Raw genomic sequence first — 15,009 nt, 5'->3', positions numbered from 1 at the left:
CTTCTGCGCTGCCCGGGTGGGCTTCTCTCTCGACCGCATGGATGTGGTGGTTTTCTGTGCCACCCTGGTGGGTTTCTGTCTCGACCGCACGGATGTGGTGGTCTTCTGCGCCGCCCTGGTGGGCTTCTGTCTCGACCTCATGGATGTGGTGGTCTTCTGCGCCGCCTTGGTGGGCTTCTGTCTTGACCGCATGGCTCCAATACTACCTTGCTCCACTGTGGATTCCTGCCCTGTCTGTTTGGCCCTAGGCCACTGAACTTGCTGTTCCCTCCTGGACTTATGTTTTGTTGTTGTTTTGATTTAGTTTTTTTTTGTTCTCTCTCTGTTTCCCTCTATGGACCTGGCCCTCCATCCCTCCCCCTGATCCTCTGCTGGTCCACCTCCCTCTTTGTCTCTGTGTTCCTTGGTCTGTTCTTGTGTTCGGGTGGAGCATCTGGTAGCTGCTCCATGGAGGAGGGAGTAATGTTACAGTGTCTGGTCTCTGCTTCCCTGGGTCTCCACTAGTGGTCTCACTTCCCTATAGGCACCTCACCGCAGGCACTACAATTGCCACAAAGCCTTGTCCCTTCATCACTGTAATTGCACTCCTGTTAATTGCACTCAGATGTCTTCACTTCATTGTCATTACCCTGCCTATATTAACCGGTCTGTTTCTGTTTGATTTTAATGGAGTCCTTTCTTTCCGTCACCCAGTTTCCTCGCCGTCCGAGTTTCAAGTTCCTATTCCTGTTCCTATCCCTGTTTGTTTGTTTGGATTGATTTTTGGTTTTGACCCCCTGCTTGTTGGATTCAGAATTTGGATTACCCTTTAAACTCACACTGCCTTTGGATCTCTCGTCTCCTGTGTTTCCCTGGGTTCCCGAGCGTAACAGCAGCTCCGCTCCGACTCTGCTGGGGTGCAGGCCATCAGCATGAAAAAGCCTAGGACGCTCCCAGAAAAAAATCCAGTTATTAACAAATAGCAGTTTCTGTTCTTTACACCATGACAACAACCATTCATTTAAAGCAACAAGTCTACTGAACCTTTTGGACCTTTTGACTATTTGGAACGCCCTGTATAGTGTATATAAGGAGATACCACATAACATTCGAGAGATCTCCTTGCAAGGAACTCTCGACTTTATTCTCCTTGAAATAAAGTATTTTCTTATAAGAGAAAAACCCCAGACTGAGTGTGATTTTTCAGAGAAGTCGACATTACATGCTTTACAGACGCATCACAAACACATGCGCAAGAACAAGCTGAGGGCCACACACTCACACTTGGCCCGGATAACAATCGCAGATGCAGAGGGCCGTCACTTGACACTTCCAAGCCAAGTCAAGGTGTTCTAAGATATATTTATTTGTATTTGTTCAACATTATGAAATAACCTTAAACACGTTACAGAATTGTCACTGTCTTCTACTGGTGTGCCCGTCTTCTGTGAGTGTTTGTGTTTGTTTGGTGCCATGTGCTTTGTCCTGTCTCTTTTCTTGCCCCGTCTATCTAGTTACCTCATCATTGTTTTAGTTGCTACACCTGTGTTTCTGCTCTGTTCCCGTGATTTGTTTCTGTTTTGTTTTTTGCCTCTTTGGCCTTTTCCTTCCTATTTAAGTATATTTTCCTGCATTTGGACCCAGACCCTGTTCTTTCTTTGTGAACAGAATACAGCCAGCAAATATGGGTCCAGCAGGGAGATCCCTCGACATCCGCCAGGGAGAGCGAAGCATTGAGGATTATGCTTGGGACTTCGTGGGGGCGGCTCGGCTGTCACAGAGAGGACCTGTCTAATGGTCTTCTTCTGGGGAGGACTAGCTGAGCCCTTCAAGTCCCATATGCCATTCTGGCACCCCGATGAGATGCTGGAGGATTACATCAACCTGGCTCTGCAGTTGAGCGGCTCAGCCGTCAGGGTGAAGTTAGTTGCAGAGCCTGCTCAAGGTTCTCCCGAGGTGACAGTCCAGGAGTCAGCAGAGGCCTCGTCGGCTGCACCCAATTCCTCACACCTGTTCCCGGAGCGTCACAGTCTGATGCGCTGCATGTGGGATTCACCGCTGATGTCTGTGCAAGCAGCGTGGTCGGCTCGCAGGACTTACAAAGTGGTGGAGCCCACTGATGTTCCCTCCGAGGCAGCGGGGCTGACTGCTAGCCTTCACGAAGCCGCAGATACGGTTCACGATTCCCCCAAAGCAGCGGTATGCACTCAAAGAGCTCCACGCGGCGGTGTCCGTTCACGATTCCCCTGAGGCGGCGGTGTCCGTTCACGATTCCCCAGAGGCGGAGGTGTCCGTTCACAATTCCCCAAGGCAGCAGTGTCTGCTCACGATGCCCCCGAGGCGGTGCTGTCCGCTCAGGATTCCCATGGGGCGGCAGTGTCCACTCACGAAGCCCCCTGAGGCGGCAGTGTCCGCTCAAGATGCCCCCGAGGCGGCGGTGTCCGCTCACGATGCCCCTGAGGCGGCGGTGTCCGGTCACGATGCCCCCGAGGTGGCGGTGTCTGCTCACGATGCCCCCGAGGCGGTGGTGTCTGCTCAGGATTCCCACGAGGCGGCGGTGTCCGCTCAGGATTCCCACCAGGTTGCGGTGCCCGCTCAGGATTACCATGAGGTGCCGGTGGCCGCTCTGAGTGCCCATCTACTGTGAGTGTTTGTGTTTGTTTGGTACCATGTGCTTTGTCCTGTCTCTTTTCTTGCCCCCCAAATGCATGTATTTTGTTTCTTTTGCTGCAGAAATTCAATACAAAAATTGAATGACCATCTCAGAGTAGCTTTATAAAATGTACAGTTTACAGGTATGTAAAAAAAATATACATTATACATTAGTAAGATTATAACTGGGAATTCAATCCAGTCTCTTTCAATTAATATCCCACATACTTTAATGTGTAAATATGTACTTTTGAAATTGATATATGGCATACATAAGCATATGGCATACTTTTCAATACAGTAACTGTCATCACAAAATGTTGCCATGGTTTACATCAGAACATCCCTCCAGAGTACACTGTTATATTGACAACATGACTAAGCAATTTGACTGTCTTATCCATAAACTATGACACAAGGACTTGTCATTCTGATGGCATTGTTCATTGACACAGATATTTATTTTTGAGAGATGAACTAAGTATTTTGAGCAAGAGACTGGCTTTTGCAGGTAATCCATGGTGTTTTGCTATTTGTACAAGTTGGTTTGAGAAATGCACTTACTGTTTTGCAAATGTCAAGGATGATTCGAGAAATGTACCAAAGTGACTGAGAAAAACTGTATTTATAATTTATGTCATTATGTGAAAATATTACATTTACAGAACAGAAAAAGCCACAGTAGAATAAAAAGTAAATAAATAAATGTGATCTAATCTGCCCAAACTTCTACATTTGTAAGTTAGTTGTAAATTAGTCTTAGAACATGATGTTATCTGTTCTGACATACAGTGTGAAAGCATTTGTAAATTAGACAGTAAAATTACATTGTTTTGGTCTTGGTTGAGCTTGTGTGTAAAAGAAGTTCAAGCATTTTAAATTGGTGTTAACTGTATGCATTTTGTAAAAAAAAGCAACAAGAAATGTGTTAATAGTATAACCTACAAAGACGGATGTTGTGCTAACTGTGTTAAGAGTTTAGGAAACTTGTTAAAGGTGTTGATAAACTGTAATAGCGATTGTATAAAACTGTCTGTCCTGTTTAGTGTTTATTCTCGTTGGTTTGTTCCGGTTCCGTGTTTAACTGTGGATTACTTCGTCATCACCTGGACCTTTCATCATCCTTCACCAGTGCACCCAACTCACCATCTCACCTGTCAGCTGAAGCCTGTCTCATTTCATTCTGTCAGTAAACCGTTACTTGCATTTTGCTTCCTGTCTTCAATCCCTGACACTACCAAAGTGTCATCTGGCCCAGTTCTGGGCCAAACAACACTCGGCCCACATGCAGCTAAGAATTATTGCCCTCATGTTGCCCACATACATGTGTGTGTGTGTGTGTGTGTGTATGTATGTATGTATGTGTGTATATATATATATATATATATATATATATATATATATATATAAACATTTGGATATATGCTGACATGTATAACATAAACTGCAAAATCTTCAGTGAACACTGCACACAATGTAAAAAGAAACACTAATGTATGTTAAAGTTCACAAGATGAATGATCAAATTAAATGATCAAATAACTGATGATTGAGCATTTGATAAAATCAACTGCAAGTCAAACACATTAAATCTCTGAAGATCTCAGCAGAGGATTAATAAACAACTTCACAAACAGCATCACCAGCTTCACTCATTACTAACTAGACTGACTTTATCTCTGTCAGACATCAACCCTCACATGTCCCGCTGTGTGAAGTGCAGACCAAACGAATTGTCAACACATCCCACTGTTGTATGGCCAGACGAGATGCAAACTATGGTTTCAGAAATAATCTAGAAATATTTTATTTTCCTCCTCCAAGAAAAAAAAGTAAACATCACCAAGCAATTCTCCTCATATCCAGTCTGCTCTCCCACTAAGAGATGGTATCTCTGAAACAAGAATGCTGCACTTTCTGAAAGAATTCTCAAAATACAAAGACATCTGAGAAAGGTTCTACAAAATTAAAGCATAGACAACACATGTAATGCTATTTAACACACACGCACAGACAATAATATTAATAAATTCAAAGCACATTTTCAGCTTTAAACATTTGTGATGTGTATTCATTTTCTCCTTTTACAGTTTTTTACAGATGATAGGACACATTTCTCAATACTTAGGTCACTTTTGCAAATCTCTTCACACAGTTCTCCTAACCAATTTTCAGCTTGGCAAAGTAGTTCATTTCTCATTCAAAATGCACTACAACAAACAAAACACTTTATCCAGGTCTCAAATCAACTCATTCTTCCAGAACACTAGCAAAGGTTGACAGCCGACAAACACACTTTGTCACCCACAAAACCTAAAAAACACTAACATGTAGCATTATACAGTGATTTCTTGTGTAAAACAAGGACACATCTCTGTTTATAATTCACTGCAATATATGTTATTGGAAGGAATCAGACATGATTCAGAATTCATCAATATTTTATGTTGTTTATTTATTTATTTATTTATTGCACTGAGTAATTCCAAAATAGAAGAATTTGTATCCACACCTTCCATTGTTACAGATACAATCGTAATGATAATCTACTCAGTCTTCTCCATTTGGCCACAGGTTCTCATCCACATCACATATCATGTCATCTAGAGCAATACACCTAGGAGAGAATCTTCTGGCATGCCTGATCCATCCCTGGCATCTTCTGCTGATATCTCCAGGCATCCAGCATTCATTACGTCCAGGAGGGACTTTTTGATCATGTGGATGGTCCTATTTATGACTGTTTTTATAGCATTTAATTTTAAGATTGAAAATGTATTTATTTAAAATATTACTGTAGAAATGTAGCAAATTGCTGTCTTATTCAGTTTTGTATTATGTTGTTGTTTTGAACATAAGTTTAACAGTTTTGAAAACAGTATGTAAGCGTGTGTAAATTATCCTGTACGTACAAAGAGTTTTGGCAGTTGTTGTGTCTGAGTGAGAAAAGAATTCATGAAATTTGAGAGATGTAGTCATTGAATGCATTTTGTGCCAAAGCAATGATAATCAATCCTCAGTTTAGCTCACATAGACTTCTGTTGTGCTCACTGTGTGAAGAGTTTTGCAAAAGTGACCTAAGTATTGAAAACTGTGTCCTAGCGTCTGTAAAAAACTGTAATGTACCTCAAATCCAGAAGTTACACAAGGAAGGCATGTTTACTGTACTTGTTTAAATGTTTATTATTTTGATAATTTTAATTGGAATCTCAATGATTAAGTGAACACAAATCAATTTCAATCTGACACTATAATAATGAAGTACAAGGAAAGTAACTCTTGAAGATGGTAATTCTAAGGTTTTTTGATTCTACAAAGACACTGACGGTAGATTGTAGTTGAAATCATAGTACGTTTTATTTAATTCCACACAACAAACCAGAAAATGTGTTTATCCATGCTGATGTTATTGCATAACATTCTGTCAGTCAGTAGATGTGGGACTATCCCTTTACTAGCAGGACAGTGGCATCATATGGGCTCAGATAAAGTTACATCATGAATAATTCACTCTCAACCTAAGATCAGACTCAGCAAGGCTCATTTCAACCTTACACAAGTCACAAAATGGACATAGCTGTCCTGCCAAACAACAATCATCCAGAGAAATTCCTTCAGCTGGATGTGGGAATGTTGCCGGCTACACATGGGATGTTCCAGATTGGTGCCGTATTGTCTGGACAAAGACAGTGGCAGAACAAGATGTACTTGCAGGTAAACTCTGTTATTACAGACTCGAGCTGCTGCAGAAACCCTCAGAATGAAGGTGGATGAGAGAGTGTTCCTAGACAGACATCTTCCCTGTTGTAAACCTTCATGCAGCTTCTTTTCGTGGAAAACTTTTCCTTGATCAAAAGAGAAAATGGTTTACAGCTTTGTACTGGAGCAGAATTTATAGTCTTTGGGATTCGTTGTTTATTTAACAATTTTTAATTTTTAAATATATTTTTTCCCCCACAACTTTTTAAATTTGTCAAGGAGTACCTTGATTATTACTAAGAAAGTTGACATTCTTTTGACTTTAGGTGCTGTTTTAAATATTGTCTTCATTCGGCTGATATCAGGGCTGTGTAATTAACTGGTTACACTTTAGAATACTGTTTCTTACTTACTGCAACTAATAAGGAATTATTGAAGAACTAACAGGTAATTTTTCATTAACACATTAACTCACTAATGTTAATTACTAAGGAAGATGTGTTAACTAATCAGTATGTAACACAATGTTATGATTGTGCTGTGTAACAGTTAGTTAATCAATAACTAATGTATTCTGTCACACCTGAACTACTATTAATTATCTACTAGTTAAGGTTCCAGAAAAGTAACTATGAAATAACTACTAATGAACAATTATACGCAAATAGTCGCTATAATAATATGTAAAGTACAGATACCCCAATAAAATATTGCATAATATTAAAATAATAAAAAAAATAGGTCTATTCATTTTCAAAATGACTTGAGTAAAAGGACAAGTAAAAAGTACTAATACAGTAACAGCTTTGGAATTTTTAGGAACTGGATCACGGTTCCAAAGAAGGGAATCAGATTGAATTGTGGGGTGCCTAAAGATTTCAAATTCTTTTGAGTTTAAAGTTGTACACATTATTAATGCACATTATGGATTTGAATGCACTCAATAATATGGTTTACAAAGGGCCACTTCCTGCAGAGTTTAGCTCTAACCTGATCTGACCTGATCCTGAAGTTTCTAGCAACCCAGAATACCTTCATTAGCTGTCCCAAGTGTGATTAATTAGTGTTAAAGCTAGGGGCTATGATAAATTTGTTTCACACTTGATAGAGAATTAACCTTTTACTGAAATACTCTCTTCATGAATCTGTCTTTGTTGTGTAGGGAAGGGAGAAAGAAATGGAAGGAAAGCTATCAGCAGACAGTGATGTGTTTGAAGACAGAGAGCTGGAGAAACACATCACTCCTCAAACCCTGAAACCAAAGATCAAGCAGAACCCTCTCTTCTCTCACATCAACATCACTGACATAGAGGAGAACAAGTCCAAGCCATCCTGGACCATTCAGGACTATGACAGACACACTGCACATGGTCAGCTGGCTGACTACATGAAGGTATTGCATTAGCCCAAAGCGGGCAAGGACAAACACACAATGGATATTGCAATTTGAATATCATCAGATTGTTACAATTTTGTAACAATCGGCTTCATTGGTCAAATTACATGGGTTTAGAATTGGGTCAGATTAAACTGTGTAAGGGTAAAATGAGTGTTCTAAAAAGATGAGACAACGACAAAAGAAGAACTAAAATTGTATTTACACCATTCACAAGGAACTTAAAACAACACAATAAAACTAGAATAACTGAGGCTATTAAAAGCATGGAGTCCATCTGAATTACATAAAACAGTCCTTAAGAAATCCAGCATGCTGTGAATTCCAATGTAAAAGTTTCCACCGGTGTATATACAATCCAAATATATTGATAATCCAATAAAAATGAGATGCTGGAATGGTCCTTAAAAACCGCTACAAGAAGTGATGGGCACAAACACATGACAATGTATTGTGAAATAAAATATAAAGATAAAATATATATATATATATATATATATATATATAAAAAATAGATATATAAAATATATCTATAAAAAAATCTGTTGAAAACATGTATAAAAATTTTTTTTTTTTTTTTTCAAATCCATGTAATATTGGCTATTCAGTGAAGTGTTATTATTAGACTGAAATTTTACTACACTTATTGTGAATGCAAAAAAAAAAAAAAAAAAAAAAAAAAAATTACAACTGCTTAGAAAAAATATGTCACAAACAATGATTCTTTATTTAAAGACAGTAACTGTGTTATTGATACAATGATGACCATCAAATCTGGAGGCTGGAGGCGACAGCCCATGACGTCACTACCAGTGTAACTATAGTATAAATAGGCCCTGGGAGAACATATCATCCTCTTCTTTGTCTACATTGACTTTCTTGTTCAATCACCTTTATTTATATAGTGCTTTAAACAAAATACATTGCGCCAAAGCACTGAACAACATTCATTTGGAAAACAGTGTCTCAATAATGCAAAATGATAGTTAAAGGCAGTTCATCATTGAATTTAGTTATGTCATCTCTGTTCAGTTGAAATAGTGTCTGTTTTAATTTGCAATCAAGTCAATGATATCGCTGTAGATGAAGTGACCCCAACTAAGCAAGCCAGAGGCGACAGCGGCAAGGAACCGAAACTCCATCGGTGACAGAATGGAGAAAAAAACCTTGGGAGAAACCAGGCTCAGTTGGGGGGCCAGTTCTCCTCTGACCAGACGAAACCAGTAGTTCAATTCCAGGCTGCAGCAAAGTCAGATTGTGCAGAAGAATCATCTGTTTCCTGTGGTCTTGTCCTGGTGGTCCTCTGAGACAAGGTCTTTACAGGGGATCTGTATCTGGGGCTCTAGTTGTCCTGGTCTCCGCTGTCTTTCAGGGCAGTAGAGGTCCTTTCTAGGTGCTGATCCACCATCTGGTCTGGATACGTACTGGATCCGGGTGACTGCAGTGACCCTCTGATCTGGACACAGACTGGATCTGGTGGCCACGGTGACCTCGGAACAAGAGAGAAACAGACAAATATTAGCGTAGATGCCATTCTTCTAATGATGTAGAAAGTACGGTGTTATGTGAAGTGTTCCGGTTCCAGTTTACCTAATTAATGCAGCCTAAAAATCCTTTAACGGATTTGGATATTAAAAGCATATTAGTATGTTATGTGTATGCCAGGTTAAAGAGATGGGTCTTTAATCTAGATTTAAACTGCAAGAGTGTGTCTGCCTCCCGAACAATGTTAGGTAGGTTATTCCAGAGTTTAGGCGCCAAATAGGAAAAGGATCTGCCGCCCGCAGTTGATTTTGATATTCTAGGTATTATCAAATTGCCTGAGTTTTGAGAACGTAGCGGACGTAGAGGAGTATAATGTAAAAGGAGCTCATTCAAATACTGAGGTGCTAAACCATTCAGGGCTTTATAAGTAATAAGTAATATTTTAAAATCTATACGATGTTTGATAGGGAGCCAGTGCAGTGTGGACAGGACCGGGCTAATATGGTCATACTTCCTGGTTCTAGTAAGAACTCTTGCTGCTGCATTTTGGACTAGCTGTAGTTTGTTTACCAAGCGTGCAGAACAACCACCCAATAAAGCATTACAATAGTCTAACCTTGAAGTCATAAATGCATGGATTAACATTTCTGCATTTGACATTGAGAGCATAGGCCGTAATTTAGATATATTTTTGAGATGGAAAAATGCAGTTTTACAAATGCTAGAAACGTGGCTTTCTAAGGAAAGATTGCGATCAAGTAGCACACCTAGGTTCCTAACTGATGACGAAGAATTGACAGAGCAACCATCAAGTCTTAGACAGTGTTCTAGGTTATTACAAGTAGAGTTTTTAGGTCCTATGAATAACACCTCTGTTTTTTCTGAATTTAGCAGTAAGAAATTACTCGTCATCCAATTTTTTATATCGACTATGCATTCCATTAGTTTTTCAAATTGGTGTGTTTCACCGGGCTGCGAGGAAATATAGAGCTGCGTATCATCAGCATAACAGTGAAAGCTAACACCATGTTTCCTGATGATATCTCCCAAGGGTAACATATAAAGCGTGAAGAGTAGCGGCCCTAGAACTGAGCCTTGAGGTACTCCATACTGCACTTGTGATCGATATGATACATCTTCATTCACTGCTACGAACTGATGGCGGTCATATAAGTACGATTTAAACCATGCTAATGCACTTCCACTGATGCCAACAAAGTGTTCAAGTCTATGCAAAAGAATGTTGTGGTCAATTGTGTCAAACGCAGCACTAAGATCCAATAAAACTAATAGAGAGATACACCCACGATCAGATGATAAGAGCAGATCATTTCTAACTCTAAGGAGAGCAGTTTCAGTACTATGATACGGTCTAAATCCTGACTGGAAATCCTCACATATACCATTTTTCTCTAAGAAGGAATATAATTGTGAGGATACCACCTTTTCTAGTATCTTGGACAGAAAAGGGAGATTCGAGATTGGTCTATAATTAACTAGTTCTCTGGGGTCAAGTTGTGGCTTTTTTATGAGAGGCTTAATAACAGCCAGTTTGAAGGTTTTGGGGACATATCCTAATGACAATGAGGAATTAATAATAGTCAGAAGAGGACCTATGACTTCTGGAAGCACCTCTTTTAAGAGCTTAGATGGTATAGGGTCTAACATACATGTTGTAAGTTTAGATGATTTAACAAGTTTATACAATTCTTCCTCTCCTATAGTAGAGAATGAGTGGAACTGTTCTTCAGGGGGTCTATAGTGCACTGTCTGATGCGAAACTGTAGCTGACGGCTGAATGGTTGCAATTTAATCTCTAATAGTATCGATTTTAGAAGTAAAGTAGTTCATAAAGTCATTACTGCTGTGGTGTTGGGAAATGTCAACACTTGTTGAGGCTTTATTTTTCGTTAATTTAGCCACTGTATTGAATAAATACCTGGGGTTATGTTTGTTTTCTTCTAAAAGAGAAGAAAAGTAATCAGATCTAGCAGTTTTTAATGCTTTTCTGTAGGATATGCTACTTTCCCGCCAAGCAATACGAAATACCTCTAGTTTTGTTTTCCTCCAGCTGCGCTCCATTTTTCGGGCTGCTCTCTTTAGGGTGCGAGTATGCTCATTATACCATGGTGTCAAACTGTTTTCCTTAACCTTTCTTAAGCGTAAAGGAGCAACTGTATTCAAAGTGCTAGAAAAGAGAGAGTCCATAGTTTCTGTTACATCATCAAGTTGTTCTGAGGTTTTGGATATGCTAAGGAATTCGGATACATCAGGAAGATAACTTAAAAAGCAGTCTTTTGTGGTAGAAGTGATGGTTCTTCGATACTTGTAACAAGAAGTAGAATTTACAATTTTGGCTATATGAAGTTTACACAGAACTAAATAATGATCTGAGATATCATCACTTGGCTGAATAATTTCAACACTATCAACATCAATTCCATGTGACAGTATTAAATCTAGAGTTTGATTTCGACAATGAGTAGGTCCTGAAACGTGTTGTCTAACACCAATAGAGTTCAGAATGTCTATAAATGCTGATCCCAATGCATCTTTTTCATTATCGACATGGATATTAAAATCACCAACTATTAAGACTTTATCTGCAGCCAGAACTAACTCGGATGTAAAATCACCAAACTCTTTAATAAAGTCTGTATGGTGCCCTGGTGGCCTGTATACAGTAGCCAGTACAAACATAACAGGGGATTTATCATTAACATTGGTTTCTCTGGATAATGTTATATGAAGCACCATTACTTCAAACGAGTTATACTTGAAGCATGCCCTCTGAGAAATCCTGAAAACGTTATTATAAATTGAAGCAACTCCTCCCCCTTTGCCTTTTAGACGCGGCTCGTGTTTATAACAATAATCTTGGGGGGTGGACTCATTTAAAATAATGTAATCATCAGGTTTTAGCCAGGTTTCTGTCAAGCAGAGCACATCTATATTATGATCAGTTATCATATTATTTACAAAAAGTGTTTTCGTAGAAATGGATCTGATATTCAATAAGCCAATCTTTATCATTTGTTTATCCATATTGCATTTGTTTTTTATTTGTTGAACCTCAATTAAATTGTTAACCTTAACTTGGTTTGGACGTTTTTTGTATTTTCTAGTTCGGGGAACAGACACAGTCTCTATAGTGTGATATCTAGGTGAAAGAGTCTCTATGTGCTGAGAATTAACTGACCTCTGTGACGGGAGGCAGCTAGCAGACGGTCGGTTTAGCCAGTCTGTCTGCTTCCTGACCTGGGCCCCAGTTAGTCAAGTATAAACACTAAGACTATTTGCCATATTTCTAGACAGAAGAGTGGCGCCACCCCAGGAGGGATGAAGACCATCTCTTTTAAACAGGTCAGGTCTGCCCCAAAAGCTCGTCCAATTGTCTATGAAACCTATGTTATTCTGTGGGCACCACTTAGACATCCAGCCATTGAGTGATGACAATCTGCTATGCATCTCATCACCACGGTAAGCAGGGAGGGGACCAGAGCATATTACAGTGTCTGACATCGTGCTTGCAAGTTCACACACCTCTTTAAAGTTATTTTTAGTGATCTCCGACTGGCGAAGTCGAACATCATTAGTGCCGGCATGAATAACAATCTTACTGTATTTACGTTTAGCATTAGCCAGCACTTTTAAATTTGCCAAGATGTCAGGCGCTCTGGCTCCCGGTAAACATTTGACTATGGTGGCTGGTGTCTCTATATTCACGTTCCGTACAATAGAATCACCAATAACTAGAGCACTTTCATCAGGTTTCTCAGTGGGTGCATCACTGAGTGGGGAGAACCTGTTTAATGTTTTGATCGGAACAGAAGAGCGGTGTTTTGACCCACGACTACGCTGCCTCACCGTCACCCAGTTGCCCTGCTGCAGGGGCTCTGCTGGAACCGGACAATGTACAGGAGTCCCTGAGCTAGACGCATCCAAAGCCATATCTAGAGCCCTAACATTCTTACTGTCCTCAATTAAAGTTTGGATGCTTGTCTCTAATTCTGAAATCTTCTCTGTCAGCCTAACTGACAGAGTCAGCCTAATTGTTTGAAGCATACAGCGTGTTTCTCGCCAAAGGCTTTGATCTGATACCTGTAGTTCACACGGCTTGCGTGTTGTGGGTGTGTGTAGTGAAGAGCAAGCTGATTCAGCTCTTGAGTTGGAGTTGGATGCGCTCTGCTGCACTCATTATGATGCATTCGCGGGACTACTGAGGGGGATGAGAGTATTTTACCATTACCCGAGTTTGTAGACAGCATTTGCATGAGTGCATTCACCCCTTTATGAAATAGCAATTCATTCGTGGCAGCATTTTCCCTCACGCTTTATTTCTGTGGTAATCTAGCAGTTGGACGGAGCGTGTTTGAATGCTGCACTTTACATTGTGGTGAGAACATGGAAAGGATCTGATGGGAAATTTCTTCCTAACAGTAATTTATTTTTGTTTATATTGGAAATGTATAGTGTGGGTCTGTCTGCAGTTGTTTGACAAATGGATTATATCGCATGTGTCTCAAATAAACGCATATAAAAAATAAAATAAATTGTAATCCTGTATCCACAGATTCCAGCATACTAGTTAAGCCAGTGTCAAGGCGGGGGGTGCGAATGGTTATGAAAAGATGCCACCTGTTGAAGAGAAGCTGTCCTCCTATCTCTCCATGGGGGAGGCATCTTCTCTCAAATTGTAACCCTTTTAGGATACATTTCACCTTTCAAACTTTTCAATACCTCTTTCAAGAAGGTGGTTAAGAGGTTCATGGAGGCAGAGGCTTACTCAGCGGCCTTCAAATCCTTTGTTCCATGAAGGTCCAGGTCTGAGCCCATACAAACCAAGGGGTTCTGGCCCATCTCGATCTGAGCATCATAAACGGGCACAGAAGGCTAGTGCCATGGTTCATGCTCCTCCCCCACATACAGGTAGGGGGGAAAAGGAATTGCGGATCAAAGGGTGTTAGGCAAGATAAGAGATGTGATCAAGAAAAGGTGTCAGCCCTCTCATCCGGATTAGAGAGATACATGAGTATCTACTAATTTCTCTTCAGAGGGTTTAACATCTGCCTTATCTTCCCCTTCCTAATTCCCCTGTAACCACCATCTCTCTACCTGATTGAGGTTAGGTAGGAACTTCCTGCATTAGTTTCCTATTTTTGGCCTATGGAGATAGGCTGATGTTCCATGGCTTCATAGAACACATACTCGATACTGCTGGTAAGTGACCCGGAGGGGGATTTATTAACAGACACACAGCTGATCACATGCTAAGGTGACAGGTGCAGGCTTCCACTGTGCGCTCTTGGGGTACGGAGCTGTGGTGAATATCGTCCTCTTGGGGTGCCGCCTGAGTCTGTGATTGAGCAAACAATCTGGTAGGTTAGTGTGTTCTGGAGCTGTGGAGGAACTCGCCTTTCAAGGCTCTTCTGCTGGCTTTTGTAGCTAGCAGAAATGAGCTCCAGTTGCGCCACTCATCATGCACAGGTGTTGTTTCCGGGGCGATGCTGGTTTGGAACCGGGATACTTGTTGTGACGATCGTGTACCCAGAGACACAGAGGGAAAGCGAGAGATCCAATTGCCGATGTCTTTATTCAGGGATAATCCAAATCGTGGTCAAAAACAAGCAAAGGTCAAAACCAAAAAGACAGTCCAAAATAAACTAACAAGGAAAGGGACAGGAAAGGGAACTCGGAAAAAATGAGAGGACTCGGAGGACGAGCAGACTAGGAAGAATCTCGGGGAATGAGAATGCTGGATACATGAAGGGTAAGGACTCCATCCAAACAACAGGAAA

The 15,009-nt window shown here is 40.4% G+C and overlaps 1 protein-coding gene and 1 long non-coding RNA gene across 2 annotated transcripts in view; one reads left to right on the top strand and one right to left on the bottom strand.

The window, feature by feature from the left end:
• LOC127966202 (uncharacterized) overlaps positions 1 to 15,009 on the bottom strand; it is a 129,572-nt gene that overhangs the window by 49,079 nt on the left and 65,484 nt on the right. The window lies entirely within an intron of this gene.
• Positions 6,199 to 15,009, top strand: part of LOC127966197 (major intrinsically disordered NOTCH2-binding receptor 1-like) — a 38,585-nt gene continuing 29,774 nt past the window's right edge. The window contains exons 1-2 of the mRNA XM_052567036.1: positions 6,199 to 6,345; positions 7,502 to 7,723. Coding sequence (XP_052422996.1) covers positions 6,199 to 6,345; positions 7,502 to 7,723 — 369 coding nt within the window. The remainder of the gene's footprint in view (positions 6,346 to 7,501; positions 7,724 to 15,009) is intronic.

This window comes from Carassius gibelio, chromosome B10 (genome assembly GCF_023724105.1).
Source record: "Carassius gibelio isolate Cgi1373 ecotype wild population from Czech Republic chromosome B10, carGib1.2-hapl.c, whole genome shotgun sequence".
Classification (NCBI taxonomy): Eukaryota; Metazoa; Chordata; class Actinopteri; order Cypriniformes; family Cyprinidae; genus Carassius; species Carassius gibelio.
The sequence above is the reverse complement of the archived record's forward strand: the minus strand, read 5'-3'. Positions and strand labels throughout refer to the sequence as shown.